Source organism: Bombina bombina, chromosome 7 (genome assembly GCF_027579735.1).
Source record: "Bombina bombina isolate aBomBom1 chromosome 7, aBomBom1.pri, whole genome shotgun sequence".
Lineage (NCBI taxonomy): Eukaryota > Metazoa > Chordata > Amphibia > Anura > Bombinatoridae > Bombina > Bombina bombina.
Window position 1 is genome coordinate 486,695,728 of NC_069505.1, and position 15,277 is coordinate 486,711,004.

At 44.1% G+C, this 15,277-nt stretch overlaps 1 protein-coding gene across 1 annotated transcript; it reads left to right on the top strand.

Moving 5' to 3' along the window:
• Positions 1-645: 645 nt before the first annotated feature.
• Positions 646-15,020, top strand: MRPS12 (mitochondrial ribosomal protein S12). The gene is made up of 3 exons (XM_053721604.1): positions 646-699; positions 13,386-13,454; positions 13,561-15,020. The coding sequence occupies exons 2-3, from the start codon at positions 13,406-13,408 to the stop codon at positions 13,962-13,964; spliced, it is 453 nt and encodes a 150-aa protein (XP_053577579.1). The 5' UTR covers positions 646-699; positions 13,386-13,405; the 3' UTR covers positions 13,965-15,020.
• The last annotated feature ends 257 nt before the right edge of the window (positions 15,021-15,277 follow it).

The following is a 15,277-nucleotide window of genomic DNA, read 5'->3' on the forward strand; positions in this document are numbered from 1 at the left end:
ACTACTAGCCCTCCCTTGACACGCTGCTGTAATCATTAACCCTTTGCCTGGCACATATAACAGCAGTGGCCACTACTAACCCTCCCTTGACACACTGCTTTAATCATTAACCCTTTGCCGTGCACATAGCAGTGACCACTACTAACCCTCCCTTGACACACTGCTGCAATCATTAACCCTTTGCCTGCCACATAACAGCAGTGACCACTACTAACCCTCCCTTGACACGCTGCTGTAATCATTAACCCTTTGCCTGGCACATATAACAGCAGCGGCCACTACTAACCCTTCCTACACACTGCTGTAATCATTAACCCTTTGCCTTGTACATAATAGCAGTGCTCACTACTAACCCTCTCTACACACTGCTCGCTGTCATAATTAACCCTTTGCCTGATACATAACAGCAGTGACCACTGACTACTAACTCTTCCTACACATTGCTCGCTGTCATAATTAACCTTTTGCCTGATACATAACAGCAGTGACCACTACTAACCCTCCCTTGACACACTGCTGTAATCATTAACCCTTTGCCTGACACATAAGTGCCCATTATTCCCTTCACCAAACAAAGACCGAAGGATACACCATCATCATAATTTTCTGATATTTATATTTCCCCACCACTAAACGACCCCGCCCCTTAGTCCACATGACCCGGAAGTGCTTGCACATGGCGGCGCTGGGGTTGTGAAGGTGAGTTAGGTACATCAAGTTCACAGCTACCGGGTATCATGCAAGTGCGGGGCACTTTTTCACTATATGTGACGGTGGGAGGGAGAGGGTGCATTTACTGAGCTGGGTTCTGGCAGTGAAAGGGTTATTGTTTTATGCTTTAGGACAGTGGGCCCCGGCATTAGATCAGTGAAGGTGATGAGTGGGAGTTTACAGAGTATTGATTAACGTGGGGTTATAGTGTTTATAGAGGCAAACAGGATCATGGTGTCTAATGCGTGACCGACAGGATACAGAGCTAGGGACCTGATCTGATATGGATAAATAGATAACAGAGGGCCTGTGGGACCATGGGGTCTACTAATCTGATTTGGCTATGTGGCTGCAAGCGTTTGGGGTCTGATATGTTGTGATTATGTAACTAACATAAGGGCTGCAGGACAATGGTGCCTAATCTGATGTAACTAAGAGAAGGGATGCTGATTTTATGTAGTATGTGGCTAACAGAGAGGATGCAGAGGCTCGATCTAATGAGGGTATGGGTCTTACAGAGAGGATGCAGAGGCTTGATCTGATGTGGTTATGGGGCTAACAGAGAGGATGCAGGGGCTTGATCTGATGTGGGTACGGGGCTAACAGAGAGGATGCAGGGGCTTGATCTGATGTGGGTATGGGGCTAAGAGAGGATGCAGAGGCTTGATCTGATGTGGGTATGGGGCTAACAGAGAGGATGCAGGGGCTTGATCTGATGTGGGTACGGGGCTAACAGAGAGGATGCAGGGGCTTGATCTGATGTGGGTATGGGGCTAACAGAGAGGATGCAGGGGCTTGATCTGATGTGGGTATGGGGCTAAGAGAGGATGCAGAGGCTTGATCTGATGTGGTTATGGGGCTAACAGAGATTGCCGGCGCTTGATCTGATGTGGGTATGGGGCTAACAGAGAGGATGCAGGGGCTCTATCTGATGTGGGTATGGGGCTAACAGAGAGGATGCAGGGGCTCTATCTGATGTGGGTACGTGGCTAACAGAGGATGCAGGGGCTTGATCTGATGTGGGTACGCGGCTAACAGAGAGGATGCAGGGGCTCTATCTGATGTGGGTACGTGGCTAACAGAGAGGATGCAGGGGCTTGATCTGATGTGGGTATGGGGCTAACAGAGAGGATGCAGGGGCTTGATCTGATGTGGGTATGGGGCTAAGAGAGGATGCAGAGGCTTGATCTGATGTGGTTATGGGGCTAACAGAGATTGCCGGCGCTTGATCTGATGTGGGTATGGGGCTAACAGAGAGGATGCAGGGGCTCTATCTGATGTGGGTACGTGGCTAACAGAGGATGCAGGGGCTTGATCTGATGTGGGTACGCGGCTAACAGAGAGGATGCAGGGGCTCTATCTGATGTGGGTACATGGCTAACAGAGAGGATGCAGGGGCTTGATCTGATGTGGGTCCGTGGCTAACAGAGAGGATGCAGGGGCTTGGTCTTATGTGGGTATGGGGCTAACAAAGAGGATGCAGGGGATTGATCTGATGTGGGTACGTGGCTAAGAGAGGATGCAGGGGCTTGGTCTGATGTGGGTATGGGGCTAACAACGAGGATGCAGGGACTTGATCTGATGTGGGTATGGGGCTAACAGAGAGGATGCAGGGGCTTGATCTGATGTGGGCATGGGACTAACAGAGAGGATGCAGGGGCTTGATCTGATGTGGGTATGGGGCTACCAGAGAGGATGCAGGGGCTTGATCTGATGTGGGTATGGGGCTACCAGAGAGGATGCAGGGGCTTGATCTGGTGTGGGTACGTGGCTACCAGAGAGGATGCAGGGGCTTGATCTGATGTTGGTATGGGGCTAACAGAGAGGATGCAGAGGCTTGATCTGATGTGGGTATTGGACTAACAGAGAGGATGCAGGGGCTTGATCTGATGTGGGTATGGGGCTAACAGGGAGGATGCAGGGGCTTGATCTGATGTGGGTATGGGGCTAACAGGGAGGATACAGGGGTTTGATCTGATGTGGGTACGTGGCTAACAGAGAGGATGCAGGGGCTTGATCTGATGTTGGTATGGGGCTAACAGAGAGGATGCAGAGGATTGATCTGATGTGCGTATTGGGCTAACAGAGAGGATGCAGGGGCTTGATCTGATGTGGGTATTGGGCTAACAGAGAGGATGCAGGGGCTTGATCTGATGTGGGTATGGGGCTAACAGGGAGGATGCAGGGGCTTGATCTGATGTGGGTATGGGGCTAATAGAGAGGATGCAGGGGCTTGATCTGATGCTGGCATATGACTAACTGTGGCTACAGGTCCAAGCTCCAAATCTGAGGTTTGATGTGAAGGTTACAAAGGTGCTACAGGGGGTGGCTTTATGTGGATATGTAGCTTCAAGCACCTGTTGTCAAATCTTTTGTGTGTATGTAGCAAACAGAGGGGCTGCAGGGCTATGAGGCTTGATCTAAGTATGTAGCAAACAGGGGCTGCTGAACCAAGGTATTTAATCTGATGTGGGCATTTGTTGTAGGTATGTGGAAAACAGAGGGGCTGCAGGATTGTATGTCTGAATAATATAGTTATGTTGCTGACAGGGGATTACAAGCCAGTTGGTGGGAATATGGGGTTTATAGTTGTAGGGTCAGAGTTAATAGTTGTAGGGACAGTGGTCTGATCTCATGTTGTCATGTGGCTAACAGGTCCAGGAACCCAATCTTAGGTTTGATGTGGGTGTTAAAGTGAATGTGAACTTTAATGAATTAAAGCCCAGGATCAAAAAATAATCTTAAAAACAGGGGCACTTTAATAAAGTTTACAATGAGGCTTATTTTTTTTAAATACTTACCTTTGTGTTATGGTAAACATAATGCAGATCCTTCGCCCACATCTCCTGCGTTTTTTAGCATATGAATGACGAATCCGACTTCCTCCAATCATTGCGTTCTTCACGAGCTGGACACCAAAGGGGTCACACAACGATTGGTGGAAGCTGGATTCGTCATCCATATGCTAAAGAAAACAGGAGATGTCGGCGGAGGATCAGCGTTCTGTTTATCATAACACAAAGGTAAGCATTTTTGTAAACTTTAATTATTTAAAGTGCCCCTGTTTTTAAGATGATTTTTTTTATCCTGGGCTTTAATTCATTAAAATTTACATTCACTTTAAAGAGATATGAAACCCAACTTTTTTCTTTCGTGATTTAGATAGAGCATACCATTTTAAAAACCTTTCTAATTTACTTTTATCAAATTTTCTTTGTTCTCTTGGTATCTTTTTGTTAGAAATCAGGCATTTAAGCAGTGTGCACCTGTCTGGAACACTATACTGGCAGCAGTTGCGCAAGAATAGTAGGATTACAAAAGTTTTGAAAATCGTCACGATGTAAAAAATATAATTCTATACTTTGTTAAAAGAAGCAGATTGCACTCACTTTTATTAGTATACAAAGTTTCTAGTGTTGAAATCTTAAATTACATTTTTGTGATTTACATCATCATTCTCCTCCCCATGAAATGGTTGTGTCTATGTCGGTTAATGAAATCCAATCGCTGCACTCCAAATTTAAATATTCATGGCTGCTGTGCGTGTTCACGAGCGCATGCGCAATCCAACCTTACCTCAATGCATGCAGATAGTATCTGTTTCTTCTGAAAATATGCTGGCCACTAATTTAAACGCTTGCGCAGAGTGTAAATGAGGTGGGGGGTGTTTACGGGACAGTCTAGTCTAAAAAAAAAATTCATGATTCAAATAGGACATATAATTTGAAACAACTTTTCAATTTACTTTAATCACCAATTTTTTCTTTCGTGATTCAGATAGAGCAGCTATTTTAAGCAACTTTCTAATTTACTCCTATTATCAAATTGTCTTTGTTCTCTTGCTTTCTTTATTTGGGTTCAGTGTCCCTTTAACGGATTATCTATCTTTTAAAACAACAAAAATTCTGGTGTAGACTGTCCCTTTAAGCATCTCATCAACAGAGAATGCAATGAGAACAAAGCAAATTTGATAATGGAAGTCAATTGGAAAGTTTTTTTTGTTTGTTTTTTTATTGTATTTTCTGTCTGAAATCGCAAAAGAAAAATTAAGTTTCATATTTCTTTAATACCTTATTTTATTTTTTGTAAGAAACAAACAAACATGAACCCCTCCAGTAAAATAAAACACCCCACATTTTCTTCTTTTTTCTTCTTTTTTTTTTTAACTAGCACTTGAGAACAATTTGCTCATCTATTGTGCTGTATATTTTCTATGCATTTTTGAATATGCTTGAAAATACAACACACATTCTTTTTGAATAATCTATTATATTTTTTTTTATTAAAACGATATAGATTAGTAAAATCACAATTTAAACTGAGCTATCCAATCATGCAAAACTCTTGTTGGATGACGCAGGCTCAGAAACCTGCAGCAAGGTTACACTATGCAGCTAGCCTCGGTCACGTTAAAGGGGCACTAAACGCAAATTTTTTTCTTTAAAGGGACATAATACTCATATGCTAAATCACTTGAAACTGATGCAGTATAACTATAAAAAGCTGACCGGAAAATATCACCTGAGCATCTCTATGTAAAAAAGGAAGATATTTTACCTTACTATTTCCTCAGCTCAGCAGAGTAAGCTCTGTGTAAAAAGTTATACTCAACTGCTGCCCAGCTGCAGGTAAAAAAAATTTTTTAAAAAGATGAAGAAATGAACTGCAGCCAATCAGCATCAGCAGTGCTGAGGTCGTGAACTCTTTTACTGTGATCTCATGAGATTTCACTTAACTCTCATGAGATTTCATAGTAAGCTTCCTTTACCTGATTGGTGAAATAATATGAGAGTGCACGAGGCTCATCCCCTAAGCTGTCCTAGGACAGACACACTAAAATGCTGCTTAGAAATCCTTTACAATGGGATGTGGCTACTGAGGAACTTTTGAGGTAAAATATCTTTCTTTTTTACATAGAGATGTTCAGGAGATATTTTCTAGTCCGCTTTTTACAGCTATATTGCATCACTTTCAAGTGTTTAAACATTTGGGTATTATGGCCCTTTAATGATTCATATAGAGCATTCAATTTTAAGCAACTTTCTAATTTATTCCCATTATCAAATTTTCTTCATTCTCTTGCTATCTTTATTTAAAAAGTAGGAATATGATGCATAGGAGCCCGGCCCATTTTTGGTTGAGTACCTGGGTTATGCTTGCTTATTGGTGGGTAAATGTCAGCCTCCAATAAGCAAGCGCTATCCATGGTGCTTAACCTAAAATGGTCTGGCTACTAAGATTTACATTCCTGCTTTTCAAATAAAGATGGCGACAAAACAAAGAAAAATCGATAATAGGGGTAAATTGGAAAGTTGCTTAAAATTGCTGCTCTACCTGAATCATGAAAGAAAAAATTGGGTTCAGTGTCCCTTTAAAAGCCCTAAAATGTAAATTAAAGGGATATGACACCCAATTTTATTTTATGATTCAGATAGAGCAGTGATTTTAAGCAACTTTCTAATTTACGCCTATTATCACATTTTCTTTGTTCTCTTGGTACCTTTTGTTGAAAAGCAGGGACGCAAGCTTAGTAGCCAGCCCATTTTTGGAGCACTATATTGCAGCCGTTTTGCAAGAATGTTGTCAATTTGCAAGAGCACTAGAGGGCAGCACTATTTCCTGTCATGTAGTGCTCCGGATGCCTACCTAGGTATCTCTTCAACACAGAATATCATGAGAACTAAGCAATTTTGATAATAGGAGTAAATAAAATTGTATGCTCTGTCTGAATTGCAAAAGCTCATTTTTGGGTTTCCTATACCTTTTTAATAAATTTATAAAAACTAGATGTCACACCTTTTATATGTACAGAACTATGTTTTCTAAAATCAGATCACATGACAGATTTACCAACATAAAGGGACATTAACCTTTTAACGCCGTTAGGACATTGTATTCCGTCGGAATTTTGCTGGACTTTAGAGCCGAAGGACGGAATATAACGTCCTAACTGCTTGGCTTTCCTGAAGCCACTGGCGCTTCCCTGATTGGATCGTGGTCTGGAGGGAGTGCCTAGCATCATGGGGACACCCCTCTGACGCGATCCTATCATTGAAATCTCGCGATTACGTGTACGATCGCAAGATTTCAATTTGTTTACATCGGAACAGTTGTTCCGATGTAGACAAGTTAACCCAGGCACGAAAGGGTTAAACACTAATAACTGATAAATAGTACATATAAAAAAAAAAAATCAACAATAAACTTTCATTATTTATTTTGTCCCCTTTTCCCCCAATTCCATTCTGAAATTGTGAGCTTTTCAGTTCCTGTGAGAAATAGAAGTGCAGAACACGGTTATATACCACACAGCCATTGGCTGCAAACTCTAGTGACCTATTTATAACTGTCCCTAATTGGTCACAGCAGGGAAGGTAACCTAAGTTACAACATGGCAGCTCTCATTGTTTTATAGACACTAAAACCTTAGACTTATTTTGTTACTATTTAAACAGCTAATGAAACTTTAACAAAAACATCTATATGTTATTCTCAGACTAATCTTTTATTTGTATGCATCATCCTATCTGGCATTTATTTAGTGTTTAATGTTTCATTTTTCACACATAAACTTTGCAACATTTTATGTTATTTATAAAGTATTAGAAATTAATAGGACATGAAACCCAAAAATGTTGTCTCATAATTCAGATAGGGCATACAATTTTTAAAACAAATTTCCAATTTACTTCTGTAATCAAACCAATGAGAAGAGGGATATATGTGCAGCTAGCTCCCAGTAGTGCATTGCAGCTCCTGAGCCCTCTGACCCTTTCAATAAAGGATACCAAGAGAACAAAGTAAATGTGAAAATAAAAGAAAATGGAAAAGTTGTTTAAAAGTTTCATTTTGACTTTACTGCCCCTTTAATATTGTTTTAAAGCAACAATATTGTAAAGATAAACTTTTATTTATTATTAAAAAAAGAATATATTTTACATGGCTATGGATTATGCCTTTCTCAAAAACCTTGAGAAAAGGTTAGAAGATGTTTTGTGCGCCATGTGACTTATGTGGATAGTTGACTTATGGGGTATGTGACAGACAGAGAGGCTGCAGGGCCAGGAATCTGATCTGATGTAGCTATGTGGTTGACACGGGGGCTGCAGGGCTGGAGTTAGATCTGATATAGCTATGTGGTTAACACAGGGGCCACAGGACCAGGATTCTGATCTGATATAGGTATATGACTGACAGAGGGGTTGCAGGGCCAGGAGTCTTTTCTGATAAAGGTATGTGACTGACAGAGGGGCTGCAGGGCCAGGAGTCTGATCTGATATAGGTATGTGACTGATAGAGGGGCTGCAGGCCCAGGAGTCTGGTCTGATATGGGTATGTGACTGACAGGGGCTGCAGGCCAAGGAGTCTGGTCTGATATAGGTATGTGACTGACAGAGGGGCTGCAGGCCCAGGAGTCTGGTCTGATATGGGTATGTGACTGACAGGGGCTGCAGGCCAAGGAGTCTGGTCTGATATAGGTATGTGACTGACAGAGGGGCTGCAGGCCCAGGATACTGATCTGATATAGGTATGTGACTGACAGAGGGGCTGCAGGCCCAGGATACTGATCTGATATAGGTATGTGACTGACAGAGGGGCTGCAGGCCCAGGATACTGATCTGATATAGGTATGTGACTGACAGAGGGGCTGCAGGCCCAGGATACTGATCTGATATAGGTATGTGACTGACAGGGGCTGCAGGCCAAGGAGTCTGGTCTGATATAGGTATGTGACTGACAGAGGGGCTGCAGGCCCAGGAGTCTGATCTGATATAGGTATTTGACTGATAAAGGGGCTGCAGGCCCAGGAGTCTGATCTGATATAGGTATGTGACTGACAGAGGGGCTGCAGGCCCAGGAGTCTGATCTGATATAGGTATGTGACTGACAGAGGGGCTGCAGGCCCAGGATACTGATCTGATATAGGTATGTGACTGACAGAGGGGCTGCAGGCCCAGGATACTGATCTGATATAGGTATGTGACTGACAGAGGGGCTGCAGGCCCAGGATACTGATCTGATAGAGGGGCTGCAGGCCCAGGAGTCTGATCTGATATAGGTATGTGACTGATAGAGGGGCTGCAGGCCCAGGATACTGATCTGATATAGGTATGTGACTGACAGAGGGGCTGCAGGCCCAGGATACTGATCTGATAGAGGGGCTGCAGGCCCAGGAGTCTGATCTGATATAGGTATGTGACTGATAGAGGGGCTGCAGGCCCAGGAGTCTGATCTGATATAGGTATGTGACTGATAGAGGGGCTGCAGGCCCAGGAGTCTGATCTGATATAGGTATGTGACTGATAGAGGGGCTGCAGGCCCAGGAGTCTGATCTGATATAGGTATGTGACTGATAGAGGGGCTGCAGGCCCAGGAGTCTGGTCTGATATGGGTATGTGACTGATAGAGGGGCTGCAGGCCCAGGAGTCTGGTCTGATATGGGTATGTGACTGATAGAGGGGCTGCAGGCCCAGGAGTCTGGTCTGATATAGGTATGTGGTTGATACAGGGGCCGAAGGGCCAGGATTCTGATCTAATGTCAGTATGTGGAGTAGATAGATGCTGCTGGTCAAGGGTTCTGGTCTGTGATCTAGTGAACATGTGTCTGACTAAGAGACTGCTTGTCCAGGGTTCTGATTTGAGGTCTAATCACAGTCCTGTCTATCACAGTAAAGTCATCAGGTGGTTGCCCACGCTTTTATGGACTCCAGCAGGCAACTTTTTGTTTTAGAGGGTTTCAGCTCAAGAGATCTGGTTTAAATTTTGATGTGGCTGAGATCAGGGCCATGTGGTCTTATCTGAAGTCTGATCATACCCTTCTTATTACTTGCCACCCCTTTACCTGCTGATTTTTCAGTCTTATGTTTAAGGAAGCTGGCATCCATAGTCATTGCCTCACTTAATAACTGACACCTTCTGGTTTTGTAAATACAGAACATTGGCAGGTGAGATCTGTGTGATTACTGCTGTATTGAGCCATATTCAATTACTTTTGTCTTTACCTGTATCTGCTCCCATGTATCCATTTCCCCATTTGTGTAGCCCCATGTGCAATTTCCTTCCCAGGTGTATGCACCCTCTGTCCCTTCCACGTGTGTGCCATATCCTCTCACGGTATGTACCTTCTGTCCCTTCCACTTGTGTGCCCTCTCCTGTCACGGTATGTACCTTCTGTCCCTTCCACGTGTGTGCCCTCTCCTGTCACGGTATGTACCCTCTGTCCCTTCCACGTGTGTGCCCTCTCCTGTCACGGTATGTACCTTCTGTCCCTTCCACTTGTGTGCCCTCTCCTGTCACGGTATGTACCTTCTGTCCCTTCCACGTGTGTGCCCTCTCCTGTCACGGTATGTACCCTCTGTCCCTTCCACGTGTGTGCCCTCTCCTGTCATGGTATGTACCCTCTGTCCATTCCACGTGTGTACCCTATCCTGTCACGGTATGTACCCTCTGTCCCTTCCACTTGTGTGCCCTCTCCTGTCACAGTATGTGCCCTCTCCTGTCACAGTATGTGCCCTCTCCTCTCACAGTATGTGCCCTCTCCTGTCACGGTATGTGCCCTCTCCTGTCACGGTATGTACCCTCTGTCCCTTCCACTTGTGTGCCCTCTCCTGTCACAGTATGTGCCCTCTCCTGTCATGGTATGTACCCTCTGTCCCTTCCACGTGTGTGCCCTCTCCTGTCACGGTATGTACCCTCTGTCCCTTCCACTTGTGTGCCCTCTCCTGTCACAGTATGTGCCCTCTCCTGTCATGGTATGTACCCTCTGTCCCTTCCACGTGTGTGCCCTCTCCTGTCACGGTATGTACCCTCTGTCCCTTCCACGTGTGTGCCCTCTCCTGTCACGGTATGTACCCTCTGTCCCTTCCACGTGTGTGCCCTCTCCTGTCACGGTATGTGCCCTCTGTCCCTTCCATGTGTGCGCCCTCTTCTGTCACAGTATCTACCCTCTGTCCCTTCCACGTATGTACCCTCTGTCCCTTCCACGTGTGTGCCCTATCCTGTCACGGTATGTACCCTCTGTCCCTTCCACAATGTGTACCCTATCCTGTCATGGTATGTACCCTCGGTCCCTTCCACGTGTGCGCCCTCTTCTGTCATAGTATGTGCCCTATCGTGTCACGGTATGTACCCACTGTACCTTCCACGTGTGCGCCCTCTTCTGTCACAGTATGTGCCCTATCCTGTCACGGTATGTACCCTCTGTCCCTTCCACAATGTGTGCCCTATCCTGTCACGGTATGTACCCTCTGTCCCTTCCACGTGTGTGCCCTCTCCTGTCACGGTATGTACCCTCTGTCCCTTCCACGTGTGTGCCCTCTCCTGTCATGGTATGTACCCTCTGTCCATTCCATGTGTGTACCCTATCCTGTCACGGTATGTACCCTCTGTCCCTTCCACTTGTGTGCCCTCTCCTGTCACAGTATGTGCCCTCTCCTCTCACAGTATGTGCCCTCTCCTGTCACAGTATGTGCCCTCTCCTGTCACGGTATGTACCCTCTGTCCCTTCCACTTGTGTGCCCTCTCCTGTCACAGTATGTGCCCTCTCCTGTCATGGTATGTACCCTCTGTCCCTTCCACGTGTGTGCCCTCTCCTGTCACGGTATGTACCCTCTGTCCCTTCCACTTGTGTGCCCTCTCCTGTCACAGTATGTGCCCTCTCCTGTCATGGTATGTACCCTCTGTCCCTTCCACGTGTGTGCCCTCTCCTGTCACGGTATGTACCCTCTGTCCCTTCCACGTGTGTGCCCTCTCCTGTCACGGTATGTACCCTCTGTCCCTTCCACGTGTGTGCCCTCTCCTGTCACGGTATGTGCCCTCTGTCCCTTCCATGTGTGCGCCCTCTTCTGTCACAGTATCTGCCCTCTCCTGTCATGGTATGTACCCTCTGTCCCTTCCACGTATGTACCCTCTGTCCCTTCCACGTGTGTGCCCTATCCTGTCACGGTATGTACCCTCTGTCCCTTCCACGATGTGTACCCTATCCTGTCATGGTATGTACCCTCGGTCCCTTCCACGTGTGCGCCCTCTTCTGTCATAGTATGTGCCCTATCGTGTCACGGTATGTACCCACTGTACCTTCCACGTGTGCGCCCTCTTCTGTCACAGTATGTGCCCTATCCTGTCACGGTATGTACCCTCTGTCCCTTCCACAATGTGTGCCCTATCCTGTCACGGTATGTACCCTCTGTCCCTTCCACGATGTGTGCCCTATACTGTCACAGTATGTACCCTCTGTCCCTTCCACTTGTGCGCCCTCTTCTGTCACAGTATGTGCCCTATCCTGTCACGGTATGTACCCTCTGTCCCTACCACGTGTGTGCCCTATCCTGTCACGGTATGTGCCCTATTCTGTCACGGTATGTACCCTCTGTCCCTTCCACGTGTGTGCCCTATCCTGTCACGGTATGTACCCTCTGTCCCTTCCACGATTTGTGTCCTATCCTGTCACGGTATGTACCCTCTGTCCCTTCCACGTGTGTGCCCTATTTTGTCACGGTATGTACCCTCTGTACATCCCCACATGTGTCCATCTTACCAGGTGTGTGCTCCCTTGCACTCTCTTTATTTGCCCCCTTTTGACCATTTTGCTCCTTTCATTCTCTCATCCATTTACTCCCTATTCTTGTGCATTTTTGCTTTCACCCCATGTGTTCAATCTCCCAAATGTGTCTTCTCTTTCTTTCTCCTTTCCTTAAAATATTCCTGCAACCATGATCATTTTGCCTTCCTTATTCAGGGTCTGTGATGGTGCAAACAAAACACAGAAGGGCGCCTCCTAGTGTAATATTGTACAAGATATATATATATATATATATATATATATATATATATATATATATATATATATATATATATATATATATATATATATATATATATATATATATAGATAGATAGATAGATAGATAGATATATATAGTGTGGCAGCACTCACTCGTGCTTAGTGGCACCTACTGGGATCTCTGTGTCCCAGCTCACTGTTCTTGGGCTCTCACACACCTCCGTCAGGGGCGTAGTCTCCAACAGCAAAATAACAGGCTCTCAGTCAAGTGATGAGTATAAAATCACGTTTAATAAAATAGTATAAAAACACAGTGTACAGAAAGTTCCCACTATGTATTAAAATCATGCAACTAGTTTCTCAGCTGGCACGCTGTTTCCTCAGTCATCTAAAAACTGACTCAGAGCTCTAACCTATAAACTAAACATAACCAATGAAAACACCATTGTATTGTTACACCCCTACACTCAGCTGTTAGCCTGATTGATTTTCTACGTAACCCTTCATATCTCCCATACACATTTCTTTTGAAAGGAAGACCATATAAAGTTCTTTGAAACACTCTATACAATAATCAGGTTCACCATTCTCCAATGTGTATAGCAAATTGGCCAATAGTGTATAAACCTTATTTGGTTATTCATGTATAATAGTTATATTATGGAAAAGGGGATATGAGTGGATGCTACAGATGCATTAGGGGGAGGGGATATGTGAGGATGCTGCAGACACATTAGAGGGATGGGATATGTGAGTATGCTACAGACGCATTAGGGGGAAGGGATATGGGAGTAGGCTACAGACGTATTCAGGGTCTCCCCACTAGTGCACTTTATCCCATAAACCCTCTTACACAATCTGTGTTTCCTTAGTGTTCTTGTGTTATTTTCAGGTGACAGTCGCCCATTCAATATGGCATACGCAGGGATTCTCAGCGTTGCCTCCACAACCTTGAGATGGGGTGAGTCTGTCTTGGCTGGTTATACTCACTGCTGACGAGTTAAGTGTCGTCTCCTTTTGATATCAGAGGTTGTCTATCTCATTCAAACTATGCTTTATCTCCTCAGGGTTCTCCTCCCTTTCCCGGGCTCTAGCTCTACGTACATGCCCTGTTTTTGTGCCCCAGGAATCCAGAGCCATGGCCACGTTAAACCAGATGCACCGGGCAGGAAAACCTAAGCTCCCACCCCCCAAGTTGGGTCCCACTGGTGGCAACCCGCAGCTTAAGGGAGTGGTGCTGAAAACCATGATCAGGAAGCCCAAGAAACCCAACTCAGCTAACCGCAAGTGTTGCCGTGTGCGGTTGAGCAACGGAAAAGAGGTTGTGTGCTTCATACCCGGAGAGGGACACAACCTTCAGGAACATAATATTGTGCTTGTGGAGGGTGGGCGCACACAAGACTTACCTGGTGTTAAATTAAAAGTAGTAAGAGGCAAATATGACTGTGCTCATGTCAAGAAAAAGAAATAAATAGCAGAATCATGGACCCAATTAGGCTTGACCGGCCAAAAATGTATATGGATAAGGGAAACTTCACGTTACCACAATTGAATGAGACTTTCAATTTTGTGTTCCTTAACTGTTGCTCAGTTCTAATATTTTTCAATGAAATAGTATTTCGTTACCATGGAAGACATTTATTCGAGGCAGTGTTTTCTCAGTAAAGCTGAAGGACTATGTGCGTATTTATACTATTGCTACTTTTGTTCAGCCACAGTTATCATCAGCTTGACATGGCCGAGGTCTAAACAAACTGGTCATTAAAGGGATGCTGAACCCAATTTTTCTTTCAGGATTCAGATAGAGCATACAATTTTTAAGCAACTTTCTAATTTACTCCTATTATCATTTTTTCTTTGTTCTCTTGCTATCTTTATTTGAATGTAAGCTTACTAGCCGGCCCATTTTTGGTTTAGCACACTGGATGGCGCTTGCAGATTGGTAGGAACATTTAGCCACCAATCGGAAAGCTGTACCCAGGTGCTGAACTAAAAATGGGGCGGCTCGTAAACTTATATTCCTGCTTTTTTAAATAAAGATACCAAGAGAACAAAGAAAAATTGATAATAGGAGTAAATTAGAAAGTTGCTTAAAATCGCTGCTCTATCTGAATCCTGAAAGAAAAAAATTTGGTTCAGTATTCCTTTAAGGGAAAACGCCCCACAGTCATACTGTAAGTCTAAAAACAACGGGGCTTTATTTTACTGTCACAGGATTATCGCCTTCTTTTCAGCAGTCGCTGGGACCGTATTTGCCAGGTAGTTCTTATGTTTGAGGGGCACAGTTTTAATTAGTTTCAGCTGTGAAAATGCTACATGGTTTTCACTACATAACTGAAGTGACAGGCAACTATGGTCATAATATAGGTGATTTATATAGTAATTGCTAAATTTGCTAATTCCAAAATTAAGATCATGTTTAAAATATTCATGTTTGACCTGTTACAACTGTTGCATAGTTAGCAAGCTTGTCCCATTGCCACTTGTTTTGTAAAAATTCCCTTAATAAATATTTTTCATCTATAAATTGTCTAAATTTTTGTGAAAATGGTTGAACTTTTGAGATCACTTAAATCAGTTACAACCAGGGTAGTAATTGAAAAATAATAATAATAAATGTGTGTGTGTGTATGTATGTGTGCGTGTGTGTGTGTGTGTGTATATATATATATGTGTATATATATATATATGTGTATATATATATATATATGTGTATATATATATATATATGTGTATATATATATATATATATGTGTATATATATATATATATATGTGTATATAT

Excerpts from the sequence above, each read along its gene's own strand:
- MRPS12 (XM_053721604.1), top strand. The coding sequence starts at position 13,406 with ATGGCATACGCAGGGATTCTCAGCGTTGCCTCCACAACCTTGAGATGG. Across the intron at positions 13,455-13,560 it reads CTCCACAACCTTGAGATGGG|GGTTCTCCTCCCTTTCCCGG; the intron begins GTGAGTCTGTCT and ends TTATCTCCTCAG.